The 20870-nt window shown below is 46.2% G+C and overlaps 1 protein-coding gene across 1 annotated transcript; it reads left to right on the forward strand.

Moving 5' to 3' along the window:
• Positions 1-310: 310 nt before the first annotated feature.
• Positions 311-9038, forward strand: LOC137653654 (uncharacterized). Its single transcript, XM_068387263.1, has 2 exons — positions 311-392; positions 7771-9038. Exons 1-2 carry the CDS (start codon positions 311-313, stop codon positions 9036-9038), a joined length of 1350 nt encoding a protein of 449 aa, XP_068243364.1.
• Positions 9039-20870: the final 11832 nt, after the last annotated feature.

Genomic DNA, 20870 nt, shown 5'->3' on the forward strand with positions numbered 1-20870 from the left:
GAAGGTTCAACTTTGGCAAGCATCAGGGCTACACCAGAGGGAAATTCAACTTTTACAGAGGTTTCAGGGGAAGCTTTGGGTTCAGGAATAGGTTCAATCCCTACAGGCGAGGTATCAAGAGAGGTAGCCGAAGAGGGGGAAGGAGTACAGGGGGATAGACAGCAATTAATTCAGACGTCAAAGATAAGAAACAAAACTAATTATTCTTTTAATTCTTAATACCATCGAGCCCTGCTTGGACCAAGATGAAAATAACCTGGAGCTACACAGTAAAGATAAAAATTTGGCAAATGTACCCACTAACAATTCAATGATATTGGAAGAGTTAAATTTCCCTACAGAAGCCTCTAGCTCCAAGGAAACCTCTCACGCCCCTCCAGTAAGTGGGATAGGTAGGTCATTGACAAATAAATTAGAAAATTGGCAAAAACTCCCAAATTCTTCTTTTGCATGCAACTTGATCAGTAAGGGTGTGAGACTCCCATTTATCAATAAAAATAAGGCTCAAAAGACTTTGAAAAGATTAGGGGTTGATAGATATTATCCTTCTAGCAAGAGAATAATACTAGAGAGAGAATGTAACAGATTACTAGACCCAGGGGTAATAGAACAAATTAACAGAAATTCTTTCTACTACTCTAACCACATATTTTACAAGCTTAAACCCGATGGGAGCATTCGCCTAATCTTCGATATGAAATGCCTTAATACTGTACTATGATAAAAAAACCTCCTTTTTCAATATTAAACTTACCCGATAATCATGTAGCTGTCAACTCCGTTGCCCGACAGAATTCTACGGGAGGGATACGCCAGCTATCACTATACTAGAAGGGGGTGTACTCACCAGCGCCACCTGTGGCCAGGTACTGCAGTACTTCTTGTTGACACCACCTCACTTTTTCCTCTGTCGTGCTTCCGGCAAGACATTCATGGGATACGCTTATGATCTTGGAGTATTTTCACGGCTTTTGGTGAAGTATTTCTCTCAGATTTCGGCTGTCGCTTTACTGGAAAACTTCTATATTAGCTTAGATAGCTATTATTTAGTTCTGATTAATGGTTAACGATCTTTTTGCTTGATTTGGAATCCCCACTTGGCTAACTCTTTGATTCAAGATGTCTGACATTTCACAAGCCCCACCCCATAGACGATGTAGGTCTTGTAATAGGCGTATTCCGAAGGCCTCGGTAGATCCTCACACCGCTTGTTCTGACTGTAGGGAAAGACCCTGTCAGTTGGAAGATCGATGTGAGGAATGCGCCGGACTTTCGGAACTTGAATTTGTCCGATTTCTTAAATATTCAACTAAGTTAGAGAGAGAGAGAGTTAGGAGGAGTTCTTCTCGCTCTTCACTTTTTTCCTCACCTCATGATCCCCTACCTTTTCCTCCCCCTGTAGTGGCTACCCCCGAACCTACTATTTGCCCTCAACCTGATATGTCTGTTGTTTTGCGTGCCATTCAGGCTTTAGGTGACAAAGTGGAATCGGTGGTTAGTGATCATAAGTCTCTTATGGCCGAAGTCAAGGAACTTAAGGTCAAAAGTGCAGTGGGAGGTAATAGTGCCAGTGCTGTGACAAGTGCGAGTGTCAGTGCAGTGCCAAGTGCTAGTGTCAGTTTCAGTGTGGTGCGTGAGGGTACTTCTGTGCGTGCCAGTCGTCCTCCCAGTCCGGGACCTCTTGCAAACTCCCAAGCCCAGGGGAGAAGCAATGTCGAAGGGCAAAAGGGTTCGGCAGGCCTTGATCGGCGCACAGAAGTATCCTCGGTGGTTGCGGGCGTGTCTTACAAAGACCGTCACTCCCACCCGCAGACGATTGAGCCCGTCTTTTACTCGTCTGCTGAAGAATTATCAGGGAGAAAACGTTGGACTCAGGTCTCAAGACCTCTCAAATGCAAAGTCCAGACCTCAAGAGCTCTACAACCTGGCTGCAGTCATTGGATCAGCTCTGACTCGCCGCAGTCATCAGCTGACTGCACACCTCCTAAGAGGAGTAAGGTGCTGCCGCAACAGATCTCTTCTGTTAAGGCTTTGCCTCAGCAGACCTTAGTGTCTGCCGACCCCAAGTTGACTCTACTGCAGTCCATGCAGTCACAACTTGCGGTCTTAATGCGTGAGTGTCAGGCTGAGAAGGTTACACCTCCTCCTGCGATCGCTCCGCCTAACCGCAGTCCTGTCTGCCAGGCGTACGATGTTGAGGCTCCTCAGGATACCTTACCACGTACTGAGTTGCCAGTTTCCAGCGGTGTGCAGCTACCTCCGCCTTCCTTAAGGCAACCTCAGCAATGGGAACAGGAAGCTTATACCTTACTTCCTCCGCTTCCACTTGCGGTTCCACCAGTGAGGCAACACTCTCTTGAGGTACAACAACCTCTCCCATCCATGAGGCAGACACCTCAGCTCTCGCTGCAGCGACCTCAACCCTCCTCAAGGCGAGAGCCTCATCACCTTAGCCTTGCGCCTCAGGAACCTCAACTCGCGAGACAAGAACTGCGTTCTGCGCAGCCACTACCTCAACTCTCGCAGCTCACACCTCAGGAACCTCAACTCGTTCCTCAGGAACCTGCTACTGCGCATCCGCTAACCTTACAGCAAGCGCAACTCTTGAGTCAAGACACTCATGCCAGGAGTCAGCCTCCTCAACCCATGCACCTACCTTCTGCTACTCCTTTTGACCAGCCTTTGCAGCCTGAACCTCAGGTTTTGCCTCAGCAACACAGACTTGAGGATGAAACCACAAGCGTTTTTGCTCCCGCTCGTGCAGATTCTGCTGTTCAGCATACCTTACCTCTCACTTCGCTACACTCTGGTGATGAGGTTTCTGATGATGAGGCTGCACACCTGGATCCCTCATCAGACGTGGAAGAATCCAAGTCTTCTCCTCCTCCTATTGACTTTCGTAAGGTCCTGGCTCTTTTCAGAGAGGTATACCCAGACCATTTTGTCTCTGCTACCCCCCGCTCTCCGCCATCTGAGTTTTCGCTGGGCATGCAGCCAGCCAAGTCAACTTATACTAAGCTCGTCTTTGCAAGGTCCTCTAAGAGAGCTCTAAGAATTTTAGGGGAGTGGTTGCAGTCTAAGCAGCAACTAGGAAAGACTTCCTTTATGTTCCCACCGACTAAGCTCACTTCTAAAGCGGGCGTATGGTATGCCACAGGAGAGGAACCAGGCTTGGGAGTACCTGCCTCTGCCCAGGCTGACTTCTCGAGTTTGGTCGACTCTCCTCGTAGAACAGCAATGAGGCGCTCTAAGGTTTGCTGGACCTTCTCCGATCTAGACCACTTACTAAAGGGTGTATTTCGTGCCTTTGAGATGTTCAATTTTCTAGACTGGTGCCTGGGGGCCCTTAGCAAGAAGACCTCCCCTGCGGACAAAGACTCGGCCATGCTTTTAATGTCCTGCATGGATAAAGCTATTAGGGATGGATCTGGCGAGCTTGCTTCAATTTTTGTGTCGGGAGTTCTTAAGAAAAGGGAGCAACTTTGTACCTTCCTTTCTTCCAGCATCACACCTTGTCAAAGGTCTCAACTCCTTTTCGCTCCGCTTTCTAAGTTCTTGTTTCCCGAAGAACTTATCAAGGACTTGTCTGCGGCAATGATTCAGAAAGACACTCATGATCTTGTGGCCTCTTCAGCTCGTAAGACTAAGGTTGCTCCCTCAGTCCCCAGGACTTACCGCACCCCAGTTGCTGATACGCCTGCTACGAGGTTTATTCCGCCCTTTCGTGGTAGAGCCCCCAGCCGAGGAAGCTCCCGTCCAGACTCTTCCAGGAGCAAGTCTAGGAAAGGTTCCAAGACTTCTCAAGGCAAACACTGACTCTCCTCCTCTCCAGACAGCAGTAGGAGCCAGACTCAAGATCTTCTGGCAAGCTTGGGAAAAGAGAGGTGCAGACGCCCAGTCTGTCAGGTGGCTGAGGGAGGGTTACAGGATACCATTCTGCCGCAAACCCCCTCTGACCACTTCTCCCATCAACCTCTCTCCCAACTACAAGGAAAAGGACAAGAGGCTAGCGTTGCACCAGGAGGTGTCGCTCCTGTTACAGAAGAAGGCAGTGGTTATAGTCCGGGACCATCAATCCCCGGGCTTCTACAACCGTCTCTTTCTGGTGGCCAAGAAGACAGGAGGTTGGAGACCGGTGCTGGACGTCAGCGCGCTCAATGCTTATGTCACCAAGCAGACGTTCACTATGGAGACGACGAAGTCGGTCCTAGCAGCGGTCAGGCAGGAGGACTGGATGGTCTCTTTGGATCTGAAAGACGCATACTTTCACGTTCCTATTCATCCAGACTCCCAACCTTTCCTGAGATTCGTTTTTGGAAAGGTTGTGTACCAATTCCAAGCCCTGTGTTTTGGCCTAAGCACAGCTCCTATGGTGTTTACGCTTCTGATGAGGAATATTGCAAAATTCCTCCACTTATCCGACATCAGAGCCTCCCTTTACTTAGACGACTGGCTGTTGAGAGCCTCCACGAGTCGTCGCTGTCTGGAGAGTCTCAACTGGACTTTGGACTTGATCAAGGAACTGGGTCTGTTAGTCAACTTCGAAAAGTCCCAGCTCATTCCCTCCCAATCCATTGTTTACCTGGGAATGGAGATTCGGAGTCAGGATTTTCGGGCTTTTCCATCGGCCCCAAGGATAAGCCAAGCCCTAGATTGCATCCTGAGCATGCTGAAGAGGAGCAGTTGCTCGGTGAGACAGTGGATGAGTCTCACAGGGACCCTGTCATCGTTAGCCCTGTTCGTCGAGTTAGGGAGACTCCACCTCCGCCCTCTTCAATTCCATCTAGCAGCTCATTGGGACAAGGATTTGACGCTCGAAGCAGTCTCTATCCCGGTCACCAAAGAGATGAAGACCACTCTCTTGTGGTGGAAGACCAACCTCCTTCTCAAAGAGGGCCTATCGTTAGCGATTCAGACCCCCAATCTTCATCTCTTCTCGGATGCATCAGACTCGGGCTGGGGCGCGACCTTGAACGGACAGGAATGCTCGGGAACGTGGAACAAGGAACAGGTAACGCTCCACATCAACTGCAAGGAGCTCCTGGCAGTTCATTTGGCCCTATTGAACTTCAAGTCCCTCCTGCTAGGCAAGGTGGTGGAGGTGAACTCCGACAACACCACAGCCTTAGCCTACATCTCCAAGCAGGGAGGGACCCATTCGAGGAACCTGTACGAGATCGCAAGGGACCTCCTCATTTGGTCAAGAAGTCTAAACCTCACCCTAGTAACGAGGTTCATTCAGGGCAACATGAACGTCTCAGCAGATCGCCTAAGCAGAAAAGATCAGGTCATCCCCACGGAATGGACCCTTCACAAGAGCGTGTGCAACAGAATTTGGACCTTGTGGGGTCAGCCTACAATAGATCTGTTTGCCACCTCCATGACCAAGAGACTTCCTTTGTACTGTTCCCCAGTTCCAGACCCAGCAGCAGTTCATGTGGATGCTTTTCTGCTGAATTGGTCCCATCTCGACCTTTACGCATTCCCACCGTTCAAGATCATCAACAGAGTCATTCAAAAGTTCATCTCGCACGAAGGGACACGGCTGACGCTGGTTGCTCCCCTTTGGCCTGCAAGAGAATGGTTCACAGAGGTACTACAATGGCTGGTCGACATCCCCAGGACTCTTCCTCTAAGAGTGGACCTTCTACGTCAACCTCACGTAGACAAGTTGCACCCAAACCTCCACGCTCTTCGGCTGACTGCCTTCAGACTGTCGAAAGATTCGCTAGAGCTAGAGGCTTTTCGAAAGAGGCAGCCAGTGCGATTGCCAGAGCAAGGAGGGTATCCACTCGTAGAGTCTACCAATCCAAGTGGGAAGTCTTCCGGAGCTGGTGTAGAGCCAATGCAGTTTCATCCACCAATACCTCTGTAACCCAAATAGCTGACTTCCTATTACATCTAAGGAATGAGAGATCCCTTTCGGCTCCTACGATTAAAGGGTACAGGAGTATGTTGGCTTCAGTTCTCCGCCACAGAGGTTTGGACCTTTCTTCCAACAAGGACCTTCAAGACATCCTTAAGTCTTTTGAGACTGCTAAAGAACGTCGTTTACCCACTCCAGGCTGGAATCTAGACGTAGTCTTAAGGTTCCTTATGTCGCCTAGGTTCGAACCTCTCCAGTCAGCTTCCTTCAAGGACCTTACCCTCAAGACTCTTTTCCTCGTCTGCCTTGCAACAGCTAAAAGAGTCAGTGAGGTTCATGCCTTCAGCAAGAACATCGGGTTCACATCCGAATCTGCAACATGTTCTTTACAGCTCGGATTTTTAGCTAAGAATGAACTTCCTTCACGTCCTTGGCCTAGATCGTTTGAAATTCCTAGCCTTTCCAACATGGTAGGTAACGAGCTAGAAAGAGTTCTTTGCCCTGTCAGAGCTCTAAAATATTATCTTAATAGGTCAAAACCTATACGAGGACAGTCAGAAGCCTTATGGTGTGCAATCAAGAAACCTTCGATGCCCATGTCCAAAAACGGACTTTCGTATTATATAAGGCTTCTGATTAGAGAAGCCCATTCTCATATGAAGGAGGAAGACCTTGCTTTGCTGAAGGTAAGGACCCACGAAGTGAGAGCCGTAGCCACTTCGATGGCCTTTAATAAGAACCGTTCTCTGCAGAGCATAATGGATGCAACTTATTGGAGGAGCAAGTCAGTGTTTGCATCATTTTATCTTAAAGATGTCCAGTCTCTTTACGAGAACTGCTACACCCTGGGACCATTCGTAGCAGCGAGTGCAGTAGTAGGTGAGGGCTCAGCCACTACATTCCCTTAATCCCATAACCTTTTTTAACCTTTCTCTTGAATGCTTTTATTGTTGTTTTTATGGTTGTTACGGTAGGCTAAGAAGCCTTCCGCATCCTTTTGATTTGGCGGGTGGTCAATTCATTCTTGAGAAGCGCCTGGGTTAGAGGTTGTGTAGAGGTCCTTTAGTAGGGGTTGCAGCCCTATATACTTTAGCACCTTAGAGTTGATTCAGCCTCCTAAGAGGAACGCTGCTCTCAGTAAGGAAGACGAACTTAATAAAGGCAGAGTAACGGTTCAAGTCGACTTCCTTACCAGGTACTTATTATTTCATTGTTATTCTGAAATAACTGATTATATGAAATACGGGATACTTAGCTATCCTTTAGTCTTGTACACTGGTTTTCACCCACCCCCCTGGGTGTGAATCAGCTACATGATTATCGGGTAAGTTTAATATTGAAAAATGTTATTTTCATTAGTAAAATAAATTTTTGAATATACTTACCCGATAATCATGATTTAATTGACCTGCCCTTCCTCCCCATAGAGAACCAGTGGACCGAGGAAAAAGTGAGGTGGTGTCAACAAGAAGTACTGCAGTACCTGGCCACAGGTGGCGCTGGTGAGTACACCCCCTTCTAGTATAGTGATAGCTGGCGTATCCCTCCCGTAGAATTCTGTCGGGCAACGGAGTTGACAGCTACATGATTATCGGGTAAGTATATTCAAAAATTTATTTTACTAATGAAAATAACATTTCTCCATGCTGAAACCTAAAACTTTATTCCCTTATTTGCATTTAAACAACTGAGCATGTAGACTTGATTTAAAGGACGCTTATTGGCACGTCCCCCTCCATTCAAGTGCTCAAAGATTCTTAACGTTCAAATTAGGAAAGCGCAAATTCAAATGGACGGTTGTTCCCTTCGGGTTAAAGACAGCTCCCTACATCTTTTCCAAACTAATGTACACAGTAGTTAAATACATTAGGAAGGAATATAATATTCTCATCTTAACTACTTAGATGATATACTCATATTAGCAGATTACTTTCACAAATGCGAGGCTCACACCCAAATGGTCATTGAAGTGCTCACAGAGCTGGGCTGGCAAATATCTATTAAAAAGTCTGTCATTCATCCAGTGCAAAAGATAGAGTTCTTGGGAGTTCATTATAACTTGGAGAACAAAACAATGAGACCAATGCAGAAAAATATTGATAAATTTATCAGACTTGCCAATACAGTATTAAACTTGAACAGATCTGACCTCAAATTATATCAAAGATTGATAGGATCACTTACCCTCTGTTCCTACTACACCTTTTACGGTAGATACTATCTTAAATTCCTTCACAGATTTCATAGATATTTTGCTAAAGGATATAGAATCATTCCTCCTTCTTTCAAATCCTTTCTAGGAGAATGGAAACAGACTAACATGTATAGTGATATAAACATTTCTAATAATCAAGTAGATCTAGAACTATTCACAGATGCATCCAACTTTGGCTGGGGTGGAGCATTAGTGGGAGAACATGGCATACTCTCAACTAATAATACATGGCTACAAAATGAGAATACTCTGCACATTAACATTAGAGAATTACTTGCATGCATTTACTGTATAAAACATTTCAGAGACAAACTAAGAAACAAAGTAGTACTAATTCACATAGATTCACAAGTAACAAACTGCTGGATCAAAAAACATGGTAGCATTAGGAACAAATCGGCCCAGGAGGCCATCAAAGTGTTACTAAACATCAAAGGAAAATACAACATAGACATTCAAACTAAATGGATTAAAGGGAAATGCAATGTGATAGCTGATTCCCTATCGAGAGACTTTGGTTCCATACATCCAGAAGCCACTCTTGACGACAATCTATTCAATTTAATTTGCACAGATATGAATTTCTCTCCTGAAATAGACCTTTTCACCAATGGCTTCAATTCTAAATGTAAAAGATTTTGTTCTTCCGTACCCAACACAAAAGCAATCAGTAATAATGCTCTTCACATTAGCTGGGAAGGTTCTTCTCCTCTTTATGCTTTTCCCCCAGGCTTCTTACTGCATAAAGTTGCTTTTAAGATATATAACGAATGTAATAACAATATGCTCTTTTGCACTGTTTCCCAGGAAACGGAACCATGGATTCCCCTTGTCAAGAGAGTCTCCAAGGAATACCGGAAGTACAAAGTCAAAGCAGAAGGCTGCCAGATACTTCATATGGACTGTACCTTACCCTTAGCGCAACACCACTTAAATTTGATCACCTTCAGAATATAAAAGGGATTTTGACGAAGGAAAAATCTATTTCTGGGGAGAGACCTGTGGCGCCGGGTGAAAAGAGTCCTTCTTATATACCTTTTCTGATAAAACCTTCCAATTATACCAGAGAAAGATAAAAGCATGGAATGCTGAGGTTACAACCCTCGCGCGAGCACCTTTAGGGTGTCGTGTATAAAGCAAAGGCGCGTGAAATCCACTATTCACAGGTTGTCTTCCATTTAGTTAATTCCTTCGTCAAAGGGATGGGCCGATACAAAGGCCCTTGCCAACCACCAGCGCCACACCACCCACGCCACGACGCGAGCGCCATCTGAACAACATCCTTCTGTATTGGCCATGATGGCTTGGAAAGGAAAGGGTGGGATTGTGTAAAATAAAGGGGAAGGGTTTCACCGGGCGCCACAGGTCTCTCCCCAGAAATAGATTTTTCCTTCGTCAAAATCCCTTTTCTGGGTCGATCTGTGGCGCCGGGTGAAAATGTACCAGAGAATGCCTTCCAAGCCCAACAATAACTAATTTTAAAGAGGGGAGAGAAACAACACCATGTAAAGAAAATCATAAATAATTAAGGTAAACAAACATGATAACAGGGAAGCCTCCGAGTATCAGAGGAAACATGCTACAAAACTGACATGGCTAAGAATATCCCAACCCTGTAACAACGGTAATCAATAATAGTTACAAACATAACCTAATATGTAATAAACTTAGGGCTAACGAACCACCAAGGAAGCGGCGTCGTGGTGCGAGTGGCGGGTAGGAGGGAGAAGAAAAGAGATGGATGAAAGGAAGAACAAAAGATCACTGGGGAGAGATACGGCTCCCAGCTGCAACTGTTGGGTATTTAAGAGCCTGTAAGTTCATTAGATAGTGGCGTTTGAAGACCATAGGAGATTCCCAACCCGTGAACTTTATAAGGTCATCAAAGTCCATCTTCTGGGGGAAATGATCCCGGATTGGCTTGTCAAACGAAGTATAGGATCTATAGCCTAATACCACGTATGGGAATGGTACCTCCTTGTTCCCTGATAAACAAGGGGCCAGACGATCGGGTAGCAGTCGTGGCTAAAAAGGCCCTGAGAGTGGTGACCGGACATAGAAAAGTATCTTGGAGAAGAGGAATAACTTTCCAAGGGGACCACCTATTTTGGGGGTTAACGGCCGAATCATATTGGCGAATTGTCGAGTCCCTTTTGACTGATTCGAGTAAGAAATCGTTTTCCGGTTCAATGTTCGAGTCTCTACGAGCTGCCAACTTCCTGTAGTCCACAAAGTTAGGGTTTTGGACATCCTTGAGTAATCTGACACAGTGAGTTTGGAATACTCGGGTCAGTTTGAGGAACGGAATCCGGATGGGACGGAGTTTCCACTCGAGGAGGAGAGGAAACCAACTGTTCTTGGGCAGTGAGGTGGTACTAAAACCACTGCGCCCCGGAAGGAGCGCAGTCGGTGTTAAAGTTTTTAGAAGATTCACTGGGAGAGATAGGGAAACCTTCCTCTAATGATTCCAATCCCGGGGTAATGCGTCCATGGCATGAGCCCGAGGGTCCAGGATTGGGGTCACATAACAAGGAAGTTTGTGATTGATCTGAGATGTGAATAGATCTACCTGGATGCCTGGAACGAACCTGAGTATCCACCGGAGTGAAATTCTGACTCCAGGGAACTCGTCCTGGATAGTGAGCCCGTTCTCACATCCTGGCCTCCCGCTAGGTGAGGTGCTGACAGGAACCAGTTCTTTTCTGTTGCCCAGGCGAAGAAAGTGACCAGGATCTGATTCAGGTTGGGTGACTTGGATCCTCCCCTGTTTCCGTAGTGTACCTCGTCTGTGCTGTCTGACACTACTCTGATGTGGGTCGACCTCGGAGGAGTCTCTCTTTTCAGGGTCAAGAACACTGCCATGGCTTCGAGAACATTGATATGGGACTGTTTCATGGCTAGTGACCAAGAACCTGAAACATCTGATGTTCGGAGAAATCCCCCCATCCACTTAGAGACACGGCTGAATGGAATGTCACTTGTGGAGGTGGGAATTGTAGAGGAACCGCTTTGGAGAGGTTCTTCGGTTCGGACCATGGGCGTAGTCTCATTTTCCCGACAGAGGGGATCTTCGAGACCTTGTCTTCTTATAGGTACTGTAGCTCTCTTTCTCCAAAATCGATTGATGTCTTGAGTTTGGCTTTTATTAGGAGATCTGTTACTGAAGTGAATTGGGAAAGGCCGAGGATACTTTCTAGGCTCTTTGGACACCTGTTTGTGCTTGAGAAATTCTTGATCTTGGAACCTATTCCTCTTACTTTTGGAAGGGAGAGACAACGTGTGCTTCGAAAGGTCCCACTGAATGGCTAACCATTCTAAGTGGCCTGATGGTCGCAGGCGAGACTTATGGAGATTGACCCGAAATCACAGGTTGTCGAGCGATCGAAGAAATTCCTTCGTAGCTCTGTTACCTTCTATGGCCGGCCGGGCCCAAATGAGCCAACCGGCCAGATAAGCAATGATCTGTATCTCTTGGTTCCTGAGTTGTTCTAACACTGCCTCTCCCAGTTTCGTGAATATCCTGGGATCAATGTTGAGGCCGAAGGGCATGTCTTGAACACAAAGGCTTTCCTGCTTAGGTGGAAACCCAGATAAGAAGAGAAGTTTCGAGCTATAGGCGCAAGCTAATAGCGGTCGGTAAGATCGACAGAGGTGGTGACGGTCCCACGGGGAAGTAAGGTCCATACCTAAGAGATAGTCGTTTGATTGCTTTTTCTTGAGTAACCCTGTGGTGTACTCTTTCAGGACGGGAGTGTATTTCTGGGAGAAGGTCACTGGCGGAGGAGGAGGACCTTGAGGCCATTTTCATCTCAAACCGTTAGAGACTATGCTATGATCCCACAGACCGAGTCCAATGGTCACGAAAGTGGTAAAGTCTTCCCTCTACCAGGACCACCGCGTTGTGAGGGAGTGAATCTAGGTCCTTCCCTTCTCCGAGCCCCCTTTTTCCTAGGTCCGCCTTGATGTCGGGACTGTCTTCTACTCCTGTAGCTTCCTCTCTGGTGTCCATGAAAGGAGCCTGAGGGTTCGGATCTAGGGCTGCATGCAGGTAAAACATCCCAACGGAGTTGGACTGTGTACCTGGGGAATCAGTGAGGTAGACCACCTGATGATGGGGGGTCAGATACAAAATCGTCGAACCAGAGGAAGGCTGTGATGACGAGTGGGAAACCGACTATCAATTCCTGTCTGATAGAGGTCTCAGACAGAACGTACTTCCCACAACTGACCCGATCAGACCAACAAACGTGTAGGTCGAACTGGAAGGGCAGAGCCTGGAATTATCGTACCCCCCAGGCTGACAATATCCTGGTCCAGACAGATCGGGCCTGCCCTTTAGGAAATAATACCGTTACCTTCGGTACCTTGTCTAAGCTAACCAAGGCAATCTCTTTCAATCGAACGAATCCGTTGAATGGGAATTCTAGTACCTGGGAGTAAAATCTAGGTCCCCCAGAGGGAGGACGTCTATGCCCTCCAGATTTATGGTACCACCTATATCCGAGTTCCTGAACGGCACTGACTCACCACCCTACCTTAGAGCTCGTCATAGCCCCTTGGATTTCCTTAGAATGTGTTGCTTTTAGCCGTCACAGTCTATGCAGGGTAACATGAACATTAGGATCCTTTAATGGTCCTAGGTCGGTGACGTAGGTAATTGCAAAGCTGAAGGCTCAAAACTCATCCCCACATACCTGCCCGTCCATGGGGTCGTTGTCCAACCTTAGAGAGGACACTCCGAGGAGATAGGGACCTCTAGATGGAGCATTCCTTCCCAACTTCGATACCCAAGGGTGGAGAGCCTCTCTTTGCAGGCCAGAGAGAATCATCCTCATCCTGATGGGAACCATGCAGGCGAACCTTCTGTAACACAAAGGGGACATAAGTCTGGATGTTCCTTGAACTTTGGTTAGCGATCCTATTCACAGGCTGGGATCAGCTGTATACTCTTAAAAAGCCATTTTAAAGACAAGTTATTTAATGTATTATCTTCTGGGGTATAGTGCGACACTTGTATTCATGAAATGTGACACTGTTGGCGCATTCGCCACTGGGTGGAAATTTATTTCTATATGAACACTATGTTGTATGGATATTTATCCATATCTAGACATAGTTAGAATTGACTATGCATAAATATAGGCATAATTAATGTATTTCTATTTGAACACTATGTTGTATGGATATTTAGCCATATTTAGACAGTTAGGATTGAATATGCATAAATATAGGCATAATTAATTTAATTCTATTTGAACACGATGTTGTATGGATATTTATCCATATTTATACATAGTTAGAATTAAATACATGCATAAATATAGGCATAATTAATTTAATTCTATTTGAACACGATGTTGTATGGATATTTATCCATATTTATACATAGTTAGAATTAAATACATGCATAAATATAGGCATAATTAATTTAATTCTATTTGAACACGATGTTGTATGGATATTTATCCATATTTATACATAGTTAGAATTAAATACATGCATAAATATAGGCATAGTTACGTTCATAAATAATAATTTTTTTTTTTTTTTTTTTTTTTTTTTTTTTTTTTTTTTTTACAGGTAAAACAAAAGATTGGCCACCCGTGGTCTGAGTGATCTCCGACTGTACCGGATCTCCGGTAACCATCCCCGGTACAAACAAAGGTCCGTCATAGTGACAACGTGAACCAGAGGAAATCTAATATTAACCTCAATGCTGATCGCCTGTACGATATCCGGTTAAGCCGGAGATTCGATGAAAAGGATCGTAATGACGATATTGTGATTATTCATGAAAAAGGGTTCATACCCTGATTCTGATCGTCTGATTGATCTCTGTTTGTACCGGAGAACCAGTGACAAAGGTCCGGTATCGTGAAAACGTGATCCTCATCGGTACGATAACATTCTCTAAAACTGAATGTCTGTGTAATCTCCAGTGAAGCCGGAGATTCGATGAAAAAGAAACCGTAATAATGAAACTGTGAAATCCTCATCGGTATCACATTGTTAACTCCGGTTCTGGACGTCTGCTTGATCTCTGTTTGTATGGGAGATCCGGTAGCAAAGGCTAGTCCCCGTGAGATCGTGACCGTCACCGGTACGATAACATTAACCTCAATGAATGTTTGAGTTATCTCCAGCGTAGCCGGAGATTCGATGAAAAAAGGGGCCGGAAAGGTGTAATTGAGATCAAACATGACAAAGGTTCGTGTGCAAAAAGGTCTCAGCCGGAGTCTGAGTGCCGGATTTCACCGTTGCACTCCAAATATCTGACTAGTTCTCACCCAATGAGTATCCATTATAGCGGCGTATAACTCAAGGCGGAGCTAAACATAACTCAAGGCGGAGCTAAGGGTGTCGGTATAAATCGAACCCAATTAATGACTCATACACCAACGTTCCTACTAATAGTGTTAGCTATATTAACAGTAACCACATCAATAAAACGTGTATAACATTAAACGTACTATCATCAACTCTGATAATAAGAGGAGGCCTGAATAACTCGTGAACGTATAAAAACGGAGAACGGGAAAATCACCTCCCTTACTCGAGCTAATAAACGAGCACCCTATGTTCTCACTCTCAAGGTTACATAATAAAAGCTAACATCACACAATAATATAAGGAAAGTAAAATAAAACTGATTGTTTTTATTTTATTTTTATTTTTCCTTTTTCTTTTTAATTTTTAGTCATTGTAATAACCAAAAACGAAGAATAACGACAACTTAACCAATAAATAAGGATATAGTCTAAATCGAGCCTTCCTGGGGCGAGTACAAACTAACAGACTAAATCGCAAACGTTTAAATCGCTATTCGGCCAAAACCATTGTTGGCACTATAATATCCAAATGTTTGTATATTTGTAATTTACCTAATGTCTGATAATGACATAAGGATAAATAACTTAAAGCAATCTGCCGACCTGCGAGGGTCGGGGAAGCAGTGACATGCCCTTAAAATAAATATAAACACCAGCCTTAGCTAAAGGCAAGGCAAATATAAGTGTTAAGTGTATGGGCGACCTCCGGTGAAGCCGGAGCGTAATGAGATGTCCTGAATAATGCCGTCTTAGCCAAAGGCAAGGCAAATATAAGTGTGAAGTGTATGGGCGACCTCCGGTGACGCCGGAGGATAATGAGATACTCTGAATAATTCAATTGTGGCTAATAATTCAATTGTGAAGATATAAAAGCCAAGCCGCAGCTAAGGGCTAAGGCTTAGATCATAGCAAAGCGTATTTACAAACTCCGGTGAGGCCGGAGGGAGAAGAAAGGTCCTGAATAATTATTGTGAATAAAAACACAATTGTAATAACAATGGCTATTGTGGATATGGCCGTGGCCTGAGACCGCAGTAAGGGCCACCGGAGGGTCGTATCTAAACAATATGAAGCCCGTCCCATGTAGTAAACAATATATAAATATAACAATAGAATGAAAGTCATTGAGAATCCCTCAAGCCGGAGTAGAACTCAAGGCGGAGTGGAAAACGTTCATAAACTACTCCCGAGCCGTAACGGGGAGAGGACGAACACGGACCAAAATAACGCTAACAATTGAAAAGTCACGAAAAATAAATAACTCGTAAGTTATCATCCACCCCGAGGGGGAGAGGTGAGGGAGGGAGAACCCGTTGAACGCACAAAACGGAAAACGGGAAATCCGCTCAACCACCAGAGCAAAGAAAGAAAACGAGATAAAGGGGTAACTCGTGACTGCGAACAGAAAACGGGGACCCCAATCTCTCGCTCTCTAGGACACAAAAACAGGACTAAAAATCACACAACACTATTATAAACGTATAAAATAAAAATGTACATCCATATAACACTACGATCGAAGAATAGCATCTGCTAAAACTTTAAATAAATAGCACAGTCGAGTGACGAACGCCTCGGGCGGTTACTAAACAAAAACAAAGCTAAATCGCTATCTCGTTCGTAGGCTGGACTTACTAGCAAAAAGTACCATGAGCATAAATACACAAAAAAATAAAAATAATAACGGTTCTAAAGGCATAAGGCCAGGGACTTAACCAAGAACCTAAGTGACAGAGTACTAAACGGGCAGATAAAGATGAATTCCCAAACAAGTGAACAAACAATGGCCGCCATGAAAGGCCAGACGGGAATAATAAAACAGACTATACTGGATATAAAACAAAAGCCCGGTACAATAAAATACTGTCAAAACAAACTATGGTACTTAACATTGGAATGTGTGAAGATGGAGCTTCGGACATGACAAAATAAATCCATGACTGTTAAAAACGATCGAGAGCACCACAAATTACACACTATTCTATCAGTCCAAAAAGAAGGATGCCTCCAGAGATATGCAACAAAATTACTTCCAATTTACGAGACAGTTTCATGGCCAAGTACCAAAATCTTTTCAGCAGCTTTAAAGAGTTCATACACAATAAATATGGAGGTAACAACAAGTTCCCCCTTTTATCAGTGCTACTCTATTTTCAATATTAAACTTACCCGATAATCATGTAGCTGTCAACTCCGTTGCCCGACAGAATTCTACGGGAGGGATACGCCAGCTATCACTATACTAGAAGGGGGTGTACTCACCAGCGCCACCTGTGGCCAGGTACTGCAGTACTTCTTGTTGACACCACCTCACTTTTTCCTCTGTCGTGCTTCCGGCAAGACATTCATGGGATACGCTTATGATCTTGGAGTATTTTCACGGCTTTTGGTGAAGTATTTCTCTCAGATTTCGGCTGTCGCTTTACTGGAAAACTTCTATATTAGCTTAGATAGCTATTATTTAGTTCTGATTAATGGTTAACGATCTTTTTGCTTGATTTGGAATCCCCACTTGGCTAACTCTTTGATTCAAGATGTCTGACATTTCACAAGCCCCACCCCATAGACGATGTAGGTCTTGTAATAGGCGTATTCCGAAGGCCTCGGTAGATCCTCACACCGCTTGTTCTGACTGTAGGGAAAGACCCTGTCAGTTGGAAGATCGATGTGAGGAATGCGCCGGACTTTCGGAACTTGAATTTGTCCGATTTCTTAAATATTCAACTAAGTTAGAGAGAGAGAGAGTTAGGAGGAGTTCTTCTCGCTCTTCACTTTTTTCCTCACCTCATGATCCCCTACCTTTTCCTCCCCCTGTAGTGGCTACCCCCGAACCTACTATTTGCCCTCAACCTGATATGTCTGTTGTTTTGCGTGCCATTCAGGCTTTAGGTGACAAAGTGGAATCGGTGGTTAGTGATCATAAGTCTCTTATGGCCGAAGTCAAGGAACTTAAGGTCAAAAGTGCAGTGGGAGGTAATAGTGCCAGTGCTGTGACAAGTGCGAGTGTCAGTGCAGTGCCAAGTGCTAGTGTCAGTTTCAGTGTGGTGCGTGAGGGTACTTCTGTGCGTGCCAGTCGTCCTCCCAGTCCGGGACCTCTTGCAAACTCCCAAGCCCAGGGGAGAAGCAATGTCGAAGGGCAAAAGGGTTCGGCAGGCCTTGATCGGCGCACAGAAGTATCCTCGGTGGTTGCGGGCGTGTCTTACAAAGACCGTCACTCCCACCCGCAGACGATTGAGCCCGTCTTTTACTCGTCTGCTGAAGAATTATCAGGGAGAAAACGTTGGACTCAGGTCTCAAGACCTCTCAAACGCAAAGTCCAGACCTCAAGAGCTCTACAACCTGGCTGCAGTCATTGGATCAGCTCTGACTCGCCGCAGTCATCAGCTGACTGCACACCTCCTAAGAGGAGTAAGGTGCTGCCGCAACAGATCTCTTCTGTTAAGGCTTTGCCTCAGCAGACCTTAGTGTCTGCCGACCCCAAGTTGACTCTACTGCAGTCCATGCAGTCACAACTTGCGGTCTTAATGCGTGAGTGTCAGGCTGAGAAGGTTACACCTCCTCCTGCGATCGCTCCGCCTAACCGCAGTCCTGTCTGCCAGGCGTACGATGTTGAGGCTCCTCAGGATACCTTACCACGTACTGAGTTGCCAGTTTCCAGCGGTGTGCAGCTACCTCCGCCTTCCTTAAGGCAACCTCAGCAATGGGAACAGGAAGCTTATACCTTACTTCCTCCGCTTCCACTTGCGGTTCCACCAGTGAGGCAACACTCTCTTGAGGTACAACAACCTCTCCCATCCATGAGGCAGACACCTCAGCTCTCGCTGCAGCGACCTCAACCCTCCTCAAGGCGAGAGCCTCATCACCTTAGCCTTGCGCCTCAGGAACCTCAACTCGCGAGACAAGAACTGCGTTCTGCGCAGCCACTACCTCAACTCTCGCAGCTCACACCTCAGGAACCTCAACTCGTTCCTCAGGAACCTGCTACTGCGCATCCGCTAACCTTACAGCAAGCGCAACTCTTGAGTCAAGACACTCATGCCAGGAGTCAGCCTCCTCAACCCATGCGCCTACCTTCTGCTACTCCTTTTGACCAGCCTTTGCAGCCTGAACCTCAGGTTTTGCCTCAGCAACAGAGACTTGAGGATGAAACCACAAGCGTTTTTGCTCCCGCTCGTGCAGATTCTGCTGTTCAGCATACCTTACCTCTCACTTCGCTACACTCTGGTGATGAGGTTTCTGATGATGAGGCTGCACACCTGGATCCCTCATCAGACGTGGAAGAATCCAAGTCTTCTCCTCCTCCTATTGACTTTCGTAAGGTCCTGGCTCTTTTCAGAGAGGTATACCCAGACCATTTTGTCTCTGCTACCCCCCGCTCTCCGCCATCTGAGTTTTCGCTGGGCATGCAGCCAGCCAAGTCAACTTATACTAAGCTCGTCTTTGCAAGGTCCTCTAAGAGAGCTCTAAGAATTTTAGGGGAGTGGTTGCAGTCTAAGCAGCAACTAGGAAAGACTTCCTTTATGTTCCCACCGACTAAGCTCACTTCTAAAGCGGGCGTATGGTATGCCACAGGAGAGGAACCAGGCTTGGGAGTACCTGCCTCTGCCCAGGCTGACTTCTCGAGTTTGGTCGACTCTCCTCGTAGAACAGCAATGAGGCGCTCTAAGGTTTGCTGGACCTTCTCCGATCTAGACCACTTACTAAAGGGTGTATTTCGTGCCTTTGAGATGTTCAATTTTCTAGACTGGTGCCTGGGGGCCCTTAGCAAGAAGACCTCCCCTGCGGACAAAGACTCGGCCATGCTTTTAATGTCCTGCATGGATAAAGCTATTAGGGATGGATCTGGCGAGCTTGCTTCAATTTTTGTGTCGGGAGTTCTTAAGAAAAGGGAGCAACTTTGTACCTTCCTTTCTTCCAGCATCACACCTTGTCAAAGGTCTCAACTCCTTTTCGCTCCGCTTTCTAAGTTCTTGTTTCCCGAAGAACTTATCAAGGACTTGTCTGCGGCAATGATTCAGAAAGACACTCATGATCTTGTGGCCTCTTCAGCTCGTAAGACTAAGGTTGCTCCCTCAGTCCCCAGGACTTACCGCACCCCAGTTGCTGATACGCCTGCTACGAGGTTTATTCCGCCCTTTCGTGGTAGAGCCCCCAGCCGAGGAAGCTCCCGTCCAGACTCTTCCAGGAGCAAGTCTAGGAAAGGTTCCAAGACTTCTCAAGGCAAACACTGACTCTCCTCCTCTCCAGACAGCAGTAGGAGCCAGACTCAAGATCTTCTGGCAAGCTTGGGAAAAGAGAGGTGCAGACGCCCAGTCTGTCAGGTGGCTGAGGGAGGGTTACAGGATACCATTCTGCCGCAAACCCCCTCTGACCACTTCTCCCATCAACCTCTCTCCCAACTACAAGGAAAAGGACAAGAGGCTAGCGTTGCACCAGGAGGTGTCGCTCCTGTTACAGAAGAAGGCAGTGGTTATAGTCCGGGACCATCAATCCCCGGGCTTCTACAACCGTCTCTTTCTGGTGGCCAAGAAGACAGGAGGTTGGAGACCGGTGCTGGACGTCAGCGCGCTCAATGCTTATGTCACCAAGCAGACGTTCACTATGGAGACGACGAAGTCGGTCCTAGCAGCGGTCAGGCAGGAGGACTGGATGGTCTCTTTGGATCTGAAAGACGCATACTTTCACGTTCCTATTCATCCAGACTCCCAACCTTTCCTGAGATTCGTTTTTGGAAAGGTTGTGTACCAATTCCAAGCCCTGTGTTTTGGCCTAAGCACAGCTCCTATGGTGTTTACGCTTCTGATGAGGAATATTGCAAAATTCCTCCACTTATCCGACATCAGAGCCTCCCTTTACTTAGACGACTGGCTGTTGAGAGCCTCCACGAGTCGTCGCTGTCTGGAGAGTCTCAACTGGACTTTGGACTTGATCAAGGAACTGGGTCTGTTAGTCAACTTCGAAAAGTCCCAGCTCATTCCCTCCCAATCCATTGTTTACCTGGGAATGGAGATTCGGAGTCAGGATTTTCGGGCTTTTCCATCGGCCCCAAGGATAAGCCAAGCCCTAGATTGCATCCTGAGCATGCTGAAGAGGAGCAGTTGCTCGGTGAGACAGTGGATGAGTCTCACAGGGACCCTGTCATCGTTAGCCCTGTTCATCGAGTTAGGGAGACTCCACCTCCGCCCTCTTCAATTCCATCTAGCAGCTCATTGGGACAAGGATTTGACGCTCGAAGCAGTCTCTATCCCGGTCACCAAAGAGATGAAGACCACTCTCTTGTGGTGGAAGACCAACCTCCTTCTCAAAGAGGGCCTATCGTTAGCGATTCAGACCCCCAATCTTCATCTCTTCTCGGATGCATCAGACTCGGGCTGGGGCGCGACCTTGAACGGACAGGAATGCTCGGGAACGTGGAACAAGGAACAGGTAACGCTCCACATCAACTGCAAGGAGCTCCTGG

Source organism: Palaemon carinicauda, chromosome 1 (assembly GCF_036898095.1).
Source record: "Palaemon carinicauda isolate YSFRI2023 chromosome 1, ASM3689809v2, whole genome shotgun sequence".
Taxonomy (NCBI): Eukaryota; Metazoa; Arthropoda; class Malacostraca; order Decapoda; family Palaemonidae; genus Palaemon; species Palaemon carinicauda.